General features: G+C 36.1%; 1 protein-coding gene across 3 annotated transcripts in view; it reads right to left on the reverse strand.

The window, feature by feature from the left end:
* Positions 1–10,467: 10,467 nt before the first annotated feature.
* LOC121324953 (peroxisomal acyl-coenzyme A oxidase 3-like) overlaps positions 10,468–16,424 on the reverse strand; it is a 62,970-nt gene continuing 57,013 nt past the window's right edge. For all 3 annotated transcript variants that reach the window (XM_041267189.1, XM_041267198.1, XM_041267205.1), the window contains one exon: positions 10,468–11,856. In XM_041267189.1, coding sequence (XP_041123123.1) covers positions 11,737–11,856 — 120 coding nt within the window. In that variant the 3' untranslated portion in view covers positions 10,468–11,736. The remainder of the gene's footprint in view (positions 11,857–16,424) is intronic.

Genomic DNA, 16,424 nt, shown 5'->3' on the forward strand with positions numbered 1-16,424 from the left:
CCTCAAGGATCCAGAACAGACCATAAAATAGCATGAGAGATCCATGGGTATAAGTATACTATATGTGAACCAACTGGGGCTATTGGTACATGGGTGAACCAGATCAGCATAAATGAAAGGAAAAAATCTGTTCCATAATATGCCCATTAGGCCACTTCAGATACTAAAGTAGAGCCCTGTCCAGCAACCGAATGTCACACCCTTTTCCTTTTGTATAACTGTGCCACTCAGCAGTGTTTGCATGAGAAAAAACATACATTAAGTTGTTTATATATATATATATATATATATATATATATATATATATATATATATATATATATATTATATAATATATATATATATATATATATAGATTAGCAATATTTTACTGTATGGCTGATGTAATAAAGTTGTCTTAGATGTTGCTGCTCCTTAAAATGAATAATAATAATTTAAAAAAAAATGATCCTGTATAATTGTACTCCTAAGAAATAATGACAGAAGTTTCTAAGACATTTTTCTTTAAGCCACGTTTGTTTTGAACACCATCTAAAGCAAGTGATCATAATGGACATATTTTGAAAGAGGAACTGGCAAGAACTGTAGCATTGGTCGGCACTTTTATGGAGACATTTCACCCACCAGAGCAACACACTTCTGAAAAGCTTTTCTAATAAGCTTAATATAACTTCAAACGTATACAGGATTATAAAACTGCCATTACTTTATATGGTAAGGGGGATTTATAGCTTTGTGCTGCTTCTACAAACAGTCTGCTTTCAGAACCAAAAACCTTTTTGGCTCCCTAACCCATAGAATTTTCTACATCAAGGGGAATTTAAGGGCCATGTACAAGAACAGCACTATTTCAAAGTCAACTGGAACTCCTTAAAACAAATGTTTTGAATGTGGCCATTCCTCAGCTAGCACTCAATTATCTAATTCGGGAATTGCTTCTATGTGATTGTTGGTAGGGATATATTTAACCCCATCCCTGCCAACCCTACACCGGCAGGCTTCTGCCCTGCCACAGTCCATAATTAACTTTTACAAGGCACTCTGCTACCATTAATAATTGGGTGAGACCAGTCAGGACAATTCTTTTTTGTTTCGTGGTTATTCCTATTGAACATAATTTTCTGATGCCCATTCCATTGTCCTGCACATCATGTGTATCGCAGAGAAAACATTAGCCGAGTCAGGATGTGGAGACATTTGGCTGTCACACTGAAACCTTATGAAACAAGATTTGGAAGGGAACCGGCAAATTCATTTTGGATTCATGGGAGGCTGTGTGGTCCAGTGGTTAAAGAAAAGGGCTTTTAACCAGGAGGTATCTGGTTCAAATCCCAACTCAGCCATTAACTCATCAGGTGACCCTGAGTCACTCAAACTCATTGTGCTCTGTCTTTCAGACGAGACATTCTTGTAGGTGACACTGCAGCTGATGAACAGTTCACACACCCTAGTCTTGTATCTTGTAAAGTGCTTTGTGATGGTGGTCCACTATTAAAAAGAGAGATTATTATTAAATAATAAAGATTATTATTATTCCAAGCTATTGATAGCTGTAATATGGATGCTGTTGATTGTCTATTGCTACCTGCAAGTACTGCATATTGTATTAACAAATGATGCCACTACAGCTATGATTTAAAAGATGACAGTATTTACAGAATCCATCATTTTTGACAGGTTCATGGTGGCAAGTGGGAATCGGACAGTCTGATGGAGCTAAATGACATCAATGAAACAAAGACAATGGGCATATTCTGAATAAACCTTTAAAGGATATGGACTTAGCTATACTTCAGCAATATCACAGGGGAGCAGTAAATAGTTCAAAGTGTTTGGCTTGGCATTGCTAAATATAAATACAGTACTGTTATAAAGCCTTTATCTGGAAAATGAGTTTTACTTTTTTTTTTCTTTTCAGTTTGCTGTACCAGAGAGTTTGTTCTTCCATTAAACTACTTAACATAATTACCGTGAAATGAAAAATGTCTCAGAAGACTTTTTGGGACTGCTTCCAAAGTCATCTCAATCATCTCATACCAATTATCCTGCTGAATAAACACAAGATATAAAAAACAAGACCTGCATATTTTGGAAAACAGTTTAACACCCTGGAGTGCTTATTGTGCACATGAAATTTTACCCCAAGCCTTCTGCTCCCCTGCCAAAGGGAAGTGGTAGTTCTGGTCACCTCACTACAAAAAGGATATTGCTGCTCTAGCAAGAGTGCAAAGAAGAGCGACCAGAATTATTCCGGGGTTTAAAAGGCATGTCATATGCAGATAGACTTAAAGAACTGAATCTATTCATTCTTGAGCAAAGAAGACTATGTGGCAATCTGATTCAAGCATTCAAAATTCTAAAAGATATTGACAATGTCGACCTAAGGGACTTTTTTCAACCTGAAAAAAGAAACAAGGACTAGGGGTCACAAATGGAGATTAGATAAGGGGCATTCAGAACAGAAAATAGGCACTTTTTTACACAGAATTGTGAAGACCTGGAACCAGCTCCCCAGTAATGTTGCTGAAGCTGACACCCTAGGATCCTTCAAGAAGCTGCTTGATGAGATTCTGGGATCAATAAGCTACTAACAACCAAATAAGCAAGATGGGCCGAAGAGTCCTCTTGTTTGTACACTTTCTTATGTTCTTATGTTCTAAGTAAACTAGGCAGATAGTTCCAGGCTGTGCTTGTATGGTGACATATCCGTACATGTTGGAACACTTGTTAGCCAAGGAGGTATAAGGTTGGCCTTGGGTCATCTCCCCTTTTGGTGGCTGCTCTTTTTTCGAGTAGGAAGAAAGAGTAGCTCTACAGATTATGTTTAGGGTTGTTCTTGTTGTTTTATTCCCTTTTTATTTTTATGTTTAGAAATGTTGAGGTTTTTTGGTAGATGGCAAAAAATCAATGTTTACTGAAAAGCAAAATAACTTCTGTTATGTTGAGGCACCCTGAGAACTTTTCAAATAAAATACCAGCACAAAAGCATAGTGTATGGCATACTAAGTGCACTGAACAGTGGCAAGTGAACTCAAAAAAAGTTGTAGTCTCTGGTGTTCTTTCAATGTTTATAAAAAACATCAGTCATTTTTTTATTTAAGGGGTGTTTAATCTGTTTTTTATTGGTTAAAACCTAAAATCAGAAACCCTTATTATGCTTTATGAATAGAGTATTAAAGTACATATAGCTAATACAAGAATCCCAGTAAATGTTATCTACTATTACCATATCATAGATCTCACCTTTTCCTGTATGAAGGAGGCACACATTATATTAAACATGTATCTCATTTTAAAAGTATTCTTTTCATAGCATTTATAAAAAATAAAATTAGCGAACGTACAGTGTTTTCCATTCTTTTTCATGCTGTATTTCCTGTTGCTTGTAGGAGTTCTTGTAGGAAAAACAATTAATCCGATTTTAGAAATTTGACTGGAAGTACAGCATTGAAGTACAGTATCTGCAAGGAGCGTTCGATAAATATTCTCCACCAGCGTCAAATAAACTACCAATAAAAAAATTGAATTCACCTTTACCTTAATATGTGTGTTTTTCAGATAGGAAAAGCTGAGGCCCATGAAATTATAGGAATGTAATGGAATTGTTTTGTTAGCACCATCTACTGTAAATATAGTTTTTCTGTCCTTTTTCTTTTTTTGTTTATAAATCTCACACAACTGATAATTGCAAGCCTCTCATTTTACATACTGACTATGACAATCCAGGGGGTCTAACAACAGGTGGAAGCACTTGGTCATGGGGGGAATTAGATTTTTAATACACCCACCTACTCTATATCAGCAATCAAGGAAGGGGCTACTGAAAGGCTGCTGGCCAATCAACTTGAATTTCTATCCTGTCTTGTAGGAGCTGCCAACCCAGCATATTTGACAACATTCAGTATCGGTAAAAAATATTATTTGTATTATTATTATTTATTTATTTAGCAGATGTCTTTATCCAAGGCGATTTATAGGTGCTACAGGACAGTACAGGGTTACAGTACAAGATTAATATTTAAATGCAGTGTAGTTTACAGTAAGTGCAAATAATACTAATGAGATAGGATGCAACAAGTTAGGATTACAAGTTACATATCTAAAATTACATATCAATAGTGTAATAGTGCATGTGGAACACTAGCATTTAACTGAGTCTGTATTTGAAGATTTAACCACTATGTTCTATAAAACATCGGTTTGCAAGAAACTTCAGGTACAAGGTTTTTTTCTATTGCTAAAACCCTACATTATTTTGTTATCAAATATTTTAAAGGCCATTGCCTTTAAGTATGTGTGCTGAAAGAAGTATCTGGCACATGTCAGCAAACAGTTTCTTAAATTGTCAAGGTCAAGACATGTAGGCCAAGATAGGATGTCAAGGAAACAAAGGACACGTCTGTGGACTGAATACTTTATTTTTCCCTCCTTTCTCCATTGACCTCACAATGTAGATAACATCACATAACAATGTCATTTTACAGATCAATGTATCATCGATTCTAGAAACATTCAGTGTTAAATGGATGATTCACATCTTTAAACCAACAATGAATATTATTTAGTTCTCATTGCTTATCTCGTTGAGTTGCTTTCACATTGAAGGCACCAAAAGTTGCAATGTGTTGAACCCCTTTGCTCTTGTTATACAGGATATTGGAGGCACCACATCTTTGGTGGTGCTTTCCTGTTCAGTTCAACACTGTAAATGGTTTGCACTTGTGTAGGTCTTCCTTATTCCAAGGCAACATGGTTTGGTACACACAGATAGTTTGTGTACCCTGGGAACCATGGGGCTACTATGGAATGTACAATTTAAAAAGCATTTAAAACTTTAAATAAAGGACACATGCTTGCTGAAAGCTGCTGATATCCAGATAAGCCAGGGGTCTTACAAAGACATGATGAAGTATGCATGAGCAAACAAGCAAACAACGTTGTCATGCAATGTTTATCTTGAGGAGAAAAAAAAAAAAAAAAAACACATGAAAGCATTATGGAGGGTTTAGTTGTTGAAGTTTCTTAATTCTGATGAAATATGGCAACATTCATTTCATTCCAATGTTCTGTGGTCAATAATTAATAAAGAAAAAAATGTAACCCTAAAGCCTCTTTATTTGAGGATATCCATTTCACAGAGAACTAATACCGTTTGTAGATTAGAACTATTACAGAAATATTGTGTACAGGATTAAATACAATTGCCAAGAGATTTACCCTTCATCCTCTATTTTAAATAGGTTTCTTTTTTTTTCTTTTATTTTAACTGAGTTTGCTATTGGTAACCTTGGCTCCCTAAAGAGACCATTCACCCACATACATATTTATATGTGTGTGTGTGTGTGTGTGTGTATGTGTGTGCTATAACCTTGGAGACCAATATAAAAATGTTTGCATGTCATACTACCTCATGTATAAAAGTCTACACTTACATGCATACCTCAGTGTTGTTTTATTGCCTGTCTGTGTGAAATGCAGATGATCCAAGCAAACAGATGGTAATGTTCCCTTGCATTCAGCGCCAGTTACAGAAGGTAACCTCTATGTCCCTTTCATATGGGCCATTTCCATAACTGTTGTTGGCGATCCAATTAATAAGATGTATTGCACAAGAAAACGAAATGGATTGAGAAGCACAGATGGAGAGACGATAGCGCTTGTCTCTCCAAACATTCAAAACCTGAAACAGTAAAACATCTGCTAGGGTCTAATATATCACACTGATCGATAAAGCAAATATACTTCCTCAAATACCCACAGACAGGCTCAGTGAACTCTGTTCCAGCATAATATATAAAATCTCAACTCTGCATATACATTTATTAAAGCAAACACATATGTCAAAAAGGCTTCTTTGCATCAATTTGTCAGGACCTATTTCCTTTATGTTAAATTTATTTAATTAGTATAATATATTTTTATTGGTCTAAAGTTTAGAGAAAGGAAAAAGGGAAACTACATAAGTGCCTCAATTGCATTTTAATAATAAGACAGAAAACATACAGCTCATTTACTTCCTAAGTAGTTTTCTATTCAAATATTAGTTGTTCCTAAATGTTTTTTATTAATTTTTTAAAAGTTTACACCAGTTAAATATTATGTGCTTTTTCAGAAAGGGCCCTGCAATTCTTTCCCGGGATATTTAATTTATTTATTTATTTATTTAACCTAGCTATATATATATATATATATATATATATATATATATATATATATATATATATATATATATATTATATATATATATATATATAAAACAAACAACTACAACTATATTTTAAAACACCAACATAACCCTTAAGTCACAGCTGTGAAAACTGGAAAAAAGGCTGTGGGAAAAAAGTACCTAAAAAATATACATTAACTTTAATAGAGTGATAATATACTGTTTGACAGCTTCATGGCTCAGTTTGCTTTAGCAAATCCAGTGCTCTTGGACAAAGTTAAGCGTGATTCTATAATTTATTTGCACATTCAATGTTTTTCATATTTTATCTTCAATAAGGTTCACATAACACATTTAATTGTAATAACAGTTTCTATTTTATTTACTTTCAAAGTTTATGGTTCACATCTGTAATTTTCCAGCAGGTCACCAAAAGCCATTTACACAGAAAATAAACTCAATGTCTCAGACGTGCTAAAAAAAAAAGGGAGTAAATGTGTTAAGAATGTAGGATTTGCAAGAGCATTTAACTTTGAAGAATGTGTCAGTAAACTTTGAAATGTTTTATATATTTGAGGACATGTTGAACTATTGATGGCTACGCCTTCCTGAAATGAATCTCACATTAAGAAGTTTCAGCATCACGAATGCAATCAAGCATTTGTGCTTTATTTTCTTTTAAATTGGTTGTTTAACATTACTTGACATGTCACACATCTTCATGGTTTTCAACTAATTGAAAGTAACTGCACACTAAAAGCAAAATTCACACAATAAGTTAAATGGAGTCCATCTGTGTGCAATAAAAGTGGTTCACATGATTTCAAATTAAATACCCCCGTCTCTGTAAGGTCCCACAGTTGGGTAGTGCATTCAAAACAAAGATACTACCATGAAGACCACAGATCTTTCAAAATAACTCTGGGATAAAGTTGTGGAAAGGCACAGATCAGGGGAGGAGTATAACAAGATTTCAAAGGCATTGCATATCCTTTGGAGCACAGTCCAGTCGATCACTAGGAAGTGGAAGGTATACGGCACCACCCAGAATCTCCTTATAGCAGGCCGTCCTCCCAAAACTGAGCAGTTGGGGGGGGGGGGGGGGGGGGGGGGGGGTACTTATCTAACCAAGACATTTCATTTATTTTTTTCATTTTTCATTAACACTTGTTTCACAATAAAAATTATCTTGCCTCTTCAAAGTGTTGGGTAGGTTGTGCAAATCAAAGGAAAAAAAAAATAATCCCATTTAAATGCATCAAGATTTCAGGTTGTATAACAACACACTGAAAACGTCCAAGGGGGGTGAATACTTACTATAGGCACTGTAATACAACTTTATTTGGACAACTTACTGTTACATTTGTGTTTTAAAGTGACTCCCTGGCACACTGGAGACATGTGAAGACATAAATTTGAGTTGCATTAAGTACTGTAAGTTTTACTTTAAATGCAATTTATTCTTCTTGTACAAAATCAGATTTGCTTGTACGGGGTATTGATATTTACCACCTGCTTTATTCAAACTAGTGGATTTGTATAGATCAGTGCTAAAGAACATACTTTTGTATGTTAGCTTGGAACAGCAATTGCTTTAGCCAACCAACACCCTTCTCTCCTAAAAGAGTTATATTCCAGTGCTGTAATACCTCCAAGTCTACTGTATTAGTTTGACCACAAATCAAAGATATCAAACTGATATCACAGTCTATGCATTTTTGAAGACCGCTGTGGGCAGTTAAAAAGCCAGCTCTGTGGAGACCGTGGTTGTGTTATTGTTTTAGGTGGAGTCCGCTATTATAAAGCATGACAGCTGCGAGAGAACATGTCTTTGGAGTACATTACTGTAAGTGATCTACTTGGGGTATGGATTATTTCTCTCTTGATCTACATCTTCAGCATTTCCAGGGTTTAGAAAAAGTTCATTGTTTATCATTACAGTTTGGCAATTCACATACATTTCAAACATGTATCCAAACTGGTGTGACTAACAGTATTTTGCCATGATCTTTCCAATATGCTTCAATTGGCATGTATTTAAGTGAATGTACTACATAATTAGCTGTTTTCCTAGGCTGTGCTATCTTTGTGAATTTTTGCAAGAGAAATGTGAAACGTTGTATAATGCAGGACAACAAAAACACTAGAAACAATTCCTTAATTACCTTAAAATGACACCCAATGAGTACAATGGCACCCAGCTTGGGCTCTGAATCACTAGGAAAACATGCTTTTAAACCATTTTCTTGCCTTGCAGTCTTCTATAAAACATGAAGAATTTATTGGTTTAAAAAAAAAATTGTTGAATGTGTTCTGTTAAAGAAACAAAACAATCACTCCCACGAAAGTGTTTACAGATTAACTAAGATATGTTCACTGGGAAACAAACCTTTTGTGTAAAGGTCCTTAATTACAACCTGGACCAGAAGACAAGAAGCCCAATAAAGTTATTAAAATATATATATATATATATATAGATATATTATTTTTTTTAAGGTCTAAATTCAACCCTGGACAGAAGACAAGAAGCCCAATAAAGTTATTAAAATATTAATTGATAAATATAAAGATATAAAATTATATAGTATATATAGTATTATATATATATATTTTTTTTTCTTTTTAGTATAATAAAAGGTTATATAAATAAGCTAATTTTGGTGACCCTGAAGCGCAAAACACAAACCCAAAGTACAGCAAGCACAAACTCAAGCCACAACACAAACAGAAATCACAGCACACACAAACTCAATGAAAGCTACACCAGAAATGAAATCCACATCAGAAAGGATTTAAATTACATCTTTATCTTCTTAAATCTGTTTATTATTGCAGGCAAAATGTTACGCGACAGCAAGAACACATAGGTACATCAAACTTTTAATTGTAAGGTGTACAAAATCAAATCAATGTGAAAAATAATAAATAACTCACATGCTTACCCTTACAGAAATGTCCTATAGGGTCCTATAGTGGTACTATAGGACATTATGGGACTGTGGCAATGGTGACCGCCCCGTGTGTATTTCAGTGTTATATGTTGCGTGTTGTGTGTTAATGTTGGTGTATAGTTATGGGTACACAAGATATAAACCGGTCTGTGAAACTATAGGACTTTCTATAGGTTAGGTTCTATAGGTTATTTCCGTAAGGGATTGTTTACTTTTATATCACGTCTGGTCCGTTAGCTTGTGATTATTTATTAGGGTTGTAGTGAGTGTATTGGAACAGCGAGTCAAGCAGAACTGACAGCTGGGACCGTGGGGGACTTGTAAATAACTCTACTGTACAGTGTGTTTTGTTGGGTGTCTGTCTGTGTAAATGTGTTTCAACTATGTCCGCTCTTTGGCGCCTGCCTGGTTGAATGCGGAGAGGGGCCGGGTCAACTTTATTAAGCCGCAGCCTGCGCCACTGTTCGATGGAGAAAGCTGAGTGATACAGAGAGATACAGAGAACCAACAGCACTTTTAAGAACCATTTCAACCGATTTTGCAAAAGCAATAAATGACACTTCCAAGAGCCAACGGAAATTCCGTTGCAGTGTGTCCAGCATTTACAGACAGACACACAACACAACACAATGTACAGTACAGTTATTTACAATACAAGCCCCTTACGGTCCCAACTGTCAGTCCTGCTTGACCCGCTGTTCCTATACACTCACTACAACCCTAATAAATAACCACAAGCTAACGGACCAGACGTGATATACATGTAAACATTAAGCATGCAAGTTATTTATTATTTTTCACATTGATTTGATTTTGAACCTTACAAAAAAGTTTGATGTACCTATGCATTCTTGCTGTCACATAACATTTTGCCTGCACACATTTAAGAAGATAAAGATACAATTTAAATAATTTCTGATGTGGATTTCATTTCTGACATGGCTTTGAGTTTGTGTGTGCTGTGATTTTTGTTTATGTTGTGGCTTTGAGTTTGTGTGTGCTGTGATTATCGTTTGTGTTGTGGCTTGAGTTTGTGTTTTGCATTCAGGTCCACCGTACATTTTGGATGCAGCGTTGCTTTAAAATATTTCAATTTTACTAGAATTATAAAATTTTACAAGCGGCAATAAAGATTTGTCGTCCCATTAAATCAAAATACTACTCATGAAAAAATAGATTTAAAATCAGGCTTTTTGACAGATGGAAAACACAAATCCTTGGAGATTAAAAACAATGTATTTTGTTATCTACTGGTCGATCTTGCAATGATGATTTCTGAAGTTTTTTGCACAATCAAGGTGATGGAACACAATAAAAAAAAGAAAAAGAATAAGAGAGATAAACAAGTAGGAATTTTATGTTTTGTCTTTATTACAGTGGCAATTTTAGATGGTACATAACAGAATTGGCCTTTTTTATTTACATAAAAAAGCATCATTAACAGTGAGAAAGTTAGTCTGAATTATGAATATTAACTGCAAACTGCTAATCTTGTCCCGCACTATTCTACACATTCATACAGATCATGGACACATGGGCAACAAGTGACTTTGGACCCTCAAAGCACCTACAGTCAGCCATGCTTATTCCATTTAGGCCTCAGTGTAAACATGAAGCCTTATCAAAGTAGACAAATGTGTCAGATAATACCTTTGCCTTGTAAGAAAGTCTGCATTGTATTTATTACATGTGATAATCGGCATATTGATTTTCTGTTTTTCTTATGCTTGGTTTCCATGGTGCCTAAGAGCTTCCAAGAGGCAGTAAAAGTCAAATTTACATCTCATTACTCATGACTATATTTTAAACTTTTGTTTACAACAGGTATACATGTTTAAATAAACAGCGTGTTTTGTAAAACATGTGTCAGTGTGTATTTTTTTTAAGGGGTGGTAAAACAGTTAGGACCATGGATTACACAAACAGTGTAACCCTGTGTCTGATTGGTTTTAGTATTCCTGTTACTGAACAGATAAAACACAATGTATTACTTATATGCATCAAATCACATATACCACACATGGCTACTAAGAAAAACATAGCATATTTTTCTATCTTATTATACAATGAAATCTTAGGAATTAACAGAATTTTATTTTATACAAAAAAACCTTGACACACACTACATCCTACTGTTATTTAAAAACTAAAATGAAGTTAATTCCCCAAAAAGTTTGCCACTATACATTATCTAATTCCATTTATTGGTTTTCTTTTACAGTAAACACTGTAATTCACAAGTGCTTGATATTCTAAAAATGACTAATATACTCCCATCAAGGCAATCTGTGCGAGTCTGGACAGTAGAATTAAAATGAAGATGCTAAAATGTATTGGTCTCTGTGATAAACATCTTTTAACAATTACAGATGTCCGATTACACAAATGTTTCAATAGAATTATGGAAAACAAAGCCTTGCGAATGTATTTGTAATTAAACAGCAGACCTTGTTTCAATATGTTTAATCACAGCATGATTCATGGGAATTTCCTGGATTAAATTAGCAGCCCAGGTCACAAAGCACGCCTTGTGTCTCCTGGGCTTTCAATGAAACTCCTACATATTGTTAGTTTTTCTTGGTTGTAGACCTTGCTAAGCCTTCATGATGCTGGAGGGCACTACAGCTTTGCCCGAAGGCTGCCTAGTGTCGGCTTATTGGCGCAGAACTCTGTCCACCAAGATGGCCTCTCCATCACCTTATTGCCCTGAAGAACTGCAGTCCAAAGGTTTTTATAAATCTAAAATAAAAAAAAAACAAAGAAAAAAACAGTCCAGTTAGATTATCTGTGCATAACATGCATCCATAAATAAAACACACATACACTGTGTGTGTATATATGTGTGTGTATATAAGTTATATAATATAAGTTTGAGTACACTTGCTGGAAACTCGTTTTTTTTTTTTTCATAATTGACAATGTTTTACGTCGTATACGTTTCTGTAAATACTTGAAAATGGAAACACGTTACAATATACAAAACATAAGGAGTATCAAAACAGTGTTCAATAAAATTTAAAATTGTCTCTAAATGTTGGATTCCTCAAAATAGCCACCTTTTGCCTTAATAACAGCCTCACAAACACGAGGCATTCGGTTAACAAGTTTCAGCAGGAAATCACCAGACATGTCTTCCCAGCTCTTCTGCAGCAATTCCCAGAGATGTAGGGCACTTGGGGGAAGCTTTGCTTTAACTCATCTGTCCAGTTCGTCCCATACAAGTTCTATGGGATTGAGGTCTGGAGACTGGGCAGGCCAGGTCATTAGATTGAGTTGTCCTTCATTTTCCTTCTTCACAAGATAGTTCTTGCACAACTTTGAGGTGTGTTTCGGGTCATTATCTTGCTGAAGAATGAAGGACTGCCCAACTAGCCATAATCCTGATGGAATGGCATGCCTCTGAACTATGCTATGGTAGCCATGCTGGTTGAGCTTGCCATGGGCTTGGTAAAGATCACCAACTCTGTCACCAGCAAAGCAACCCCAGACCATGACACTGCCTCCTTCATGACAGTGGGAATCACACATGCAGAACTCCTGCGCATACCCTCTCTGCGTCTTACAAATACTCGCCGACTGGACCCAAATATTTCACATTTTGACTCATCGGTCCATAAGACCAAATTCCACTCCTCAAACGTCAAGTTTGTGTTTTTTGGCCCAGGCAAGTCTCTTCCTCTTATTCTGCACCCTTAACAATGGTTTCTTTGCAGTAATTCTTCCAGTTAGGCCAGCTTCACTCAATCTCCTCTGAACAGTTGATGTTGAAACATCTGTACTTCTAGTAGCATTTAGCTGAGCTTGTATTTCAGGGGCAGTTAATCACCGGTTTCGCAGACCTGTGACTCGAATGAACTTGTTCTCTGATTCTGAGGTCATCCTTGGCCTGCCTGACCTTGTTCGGTCCTCATGAGTTTCTTCAAATCGTTTGATGGTCTTGGCCACAGCAGTTACAGACACTTGCAAAGTTCTTGCGATTTGTCCTAAAGATTGACCTTCATTTCTTAAAGTAATTACAGACTGTCCTTTTTCTTTGCTTAACTGAGCGTATTTTGCCATTTTCTGCTCCCTTACATTTAGGAGTGACAAACTTGTGCCTATGCTACCTATATTTATAGTAATCATGGACCCTCACCTGTTAACAATAATTGGTGACAAAAGGTTAATTAGGTAACATGCTAGTTAACTCAGAGAACATCTAACAATGACACTTTTATACTTAGGCCAGTGTTCCAACATCGTGTTATACACATTTCAGACTTTTAACTGACTTGGGCTTCAGATTGAAATCCCCTTGCTTCGGGTGACCATTTCATTAGAATTGACAAGATTTACATTTTCATTTAAAAATTAAATTTTTGAATGCAATTCACTTATGGTTATCAGCTTATATAAGTACACGTATCATAATAAAATATTAAGCGTTTATAGACAAGTTTATACAGTTAAAAGCATAGATAATCATGAAAAACCTGGTTTCAAGCAGGTGTACTCAAACTTTTGACTGGTACTATATATATATATATATAATATATATATATATATATATATATATAATATAATATATACATACATATACACACACACACACACACACAGTGCCTATAGAAAGTCTACACCCCCTTGAACTTTTTTCACATTTTGTCGTGTCAGTGCTTCAGAGTTTAATGCATTTAAATGAGGATTCCCCCCCCCCCCCCCACCCCCCCACCACGTATCCACCACCGTACTCCACACTGCAAGGGGGGGGAAAAACAAATTCGGGAAAAAAGGTTTTTATTGAGAAAAAAAATTATATATTAAATATAAAACTGAAAGATCACAGTTGGATAATTCTCCACCTCCCTGAGTTAATACCTGGTAGAAGCACCTTTGGCAGCAATTACAGCTGTGAATCTGTTGGGATAGGTCTCTTCCAACTTTGCACACCTAGATTTTGCAATATTTGACCATTCTTCTTTACAAAACTGTTCAAGCTCTCTCAAGTTCCCCAGGGGACATTGATGGACAGCAATCTTCAAGTCATGCCAAAAATTTTCGACTGGATTTAGGTCAGGGCTCTGACTGGGTGGGTGGGCCACTCAAGGACATTTACCTTTTTGTTCCTTAGCCAATCCAGTGTAGCTTTGGCTGTATGCTTTGGGTCATTGTCATGGTGAAAGGTGAACTTCCATCCCAGTTTCAGCTTTCTTGCAGAGGGCAGCAGGTTTTCCTCAAGAACTTCTCTGTACTTTGCTCCATTCATTTTCCCTTCTATTCTGACAAATGCCCCAGTCCTTGCCAATGAGAAACATCCCCATAACATGATGCTGCCACCACCATGCTTCACAGTAGGGATGGTGTTCTTTGGGTTATGTGCTGTGTTGGGTTTGCGCCAAACATAATGCTTTGCATTTAGGCCAAAAAGTTCCATTTTAGTTTCGTCAGACCACAAAACTGTTTGCCACATGGATACAGAATCTACAGGGTGTTTTTTTGCATAATTCTAATGGGATTCAAGGTGGGCTTTCTCGAGTAATGGATTCCTTGCCACCCTACCATACAGGCCAGATTTGTGGAGTGCTTGGGATATTGTTGTCACATGCACACTTTGACCAGTCTTGGCCATTAAAGCCTGTAGCCACTGGCCTCTTGGTAGCCTCTCTGATCAGTCTACTTCTTGCTCGGTCATCTAGTTTGGAGGGATGGCCTGATCTAGACAGGGTCTTGGTGGTGCCATACACCTTCCACTTCTTAATAATCGTCTTGACCGTGCTCAAAAGGGGTATTCAAGGCCTTTGATATTCTTTTATACCCATCTCCTGATCTGTGCCTTTCAACAACTTTGTCCCGGAGTTCTTTTGAAAGCGCCTTGGTGAGGGAACCTACAAAAACTGCTGAATTTATCCTGAAATCATGTGAATCACTACAAATCATCACAGGTTGAGGCCACTTAACTTGGTGTGTGATTTTGAAGGCGATTGGTTACACCTGAGCTAATTTAGAATTGCTATTACAGCGGGGTGGACACTTATCCAACCAAGCTATTTCAGTTTTTATTTTTATTTCATTTTCTGCAAATTACTATAATATCGTTTTCACTAGGAAGTTGTGAGGTAGGATGTGTAGATAAATGAAGAAGAAAAAAAAACAAAAAAACAAAAACTATTTTAATTCCAGGCTATAAGGCAACAAAAAGTGAACATTTTAAAAGTAGGTTTAAACTTCCTATAGGCACTGTATATATTTCAAAAGGGAAGACAATCAACAATACTACTACATAAATAACAAACCACCTTTGATAAGTCTGGCCCCTTAAATGAACCTTGTGGGTTGTTTGTTATTAGTTTGAAACAAACGCAGCTGGTTTCACAGACCCCAATTAGAACAAATCTTGGATTAATTAAATGAAACCTTAGTTAAGGCAGTCCAGCAAGATTTGTTTCAATCAGGGTCTGTGAGACCAGATGTAGCAACGTAATGTTACTTACAAAAATGTTGTGAAAATTGCACTTTGGTGATAAATCTGTCCAAAAGTGAATAAAAAGGTTTTTTTTTTTTTTAATATGGACATAATTATAACCATAGAGGAATGAAAAAAAACAGTTTTTTTTTTTTTTTTTTTTTTAAAGTAAATGTAAAGGATTGTCTAAATATCATTAATATTTGTCAATAATTTACCCAAGAGTAGAGCTGTTTGGAAATTCTTATGTTATCATTGTAATAATTTGATTTATTACCATAAGGCTATTCCCTATTAACCTGTATTACAGAGAAACAGAGGAATCATGGAGACTGTGGAAGTAAGTAAACAATCTATGTATGTGATAGATTGTAATTGCACGTGATGAGGTCCGTTTCTATGTTTTTAATAATTTGGGTGGAAGAGGGGGGCCACAAAATTGATCTCTGCGGTGCTTCAACTGCACTCTGAAAGGGTTTCTTTAGCCATTGCTAATCTTTGCAAACTCGAGTTCTGCAACCATCTAACTGCATGATTATTTCACAACACATGCTTGGCATATGTTTTTGCTTGAGTAACATTGTAACAGGGTGAAGGAAGATGGAGGGTGGAAAAACTGGCCTCCTGACAAGTTGGCTACACGTGTACTGAGTTTACAAATGGCAGTTATATCACATAGCGATTGGCTGCAGTGGGTTAACGTGGCGGGACTTGGTGTATATAAGGGAACTGTGTAGCTGACAGAGTAGGTTCAGGTCAGGGGTTTGGTGCTGAACCGAGGCAGTGCAGGGAAAAGAGATAAACAAACCAAAGATGTCTGACTCTTGCCAGTTGCCTTCCCAGGAGGATTAAGAGCTGCCACGAA

This window comes from Polyodon spathula, chromosome 1, assembly GCF_017654505.1.
Source record: "Polyodon spathula isolate WHYD16114869_AA chromosome 1, ASM1765450v1, whole genome shotgun sequence".
NCBI classification, from domain to species: domain Eukaryota; kingdom Metazoa; phylum Chordata; class Actinopteri; order Acipenseriformes; family Polyodontidae; genus Polyodon; species Polyodon spathula.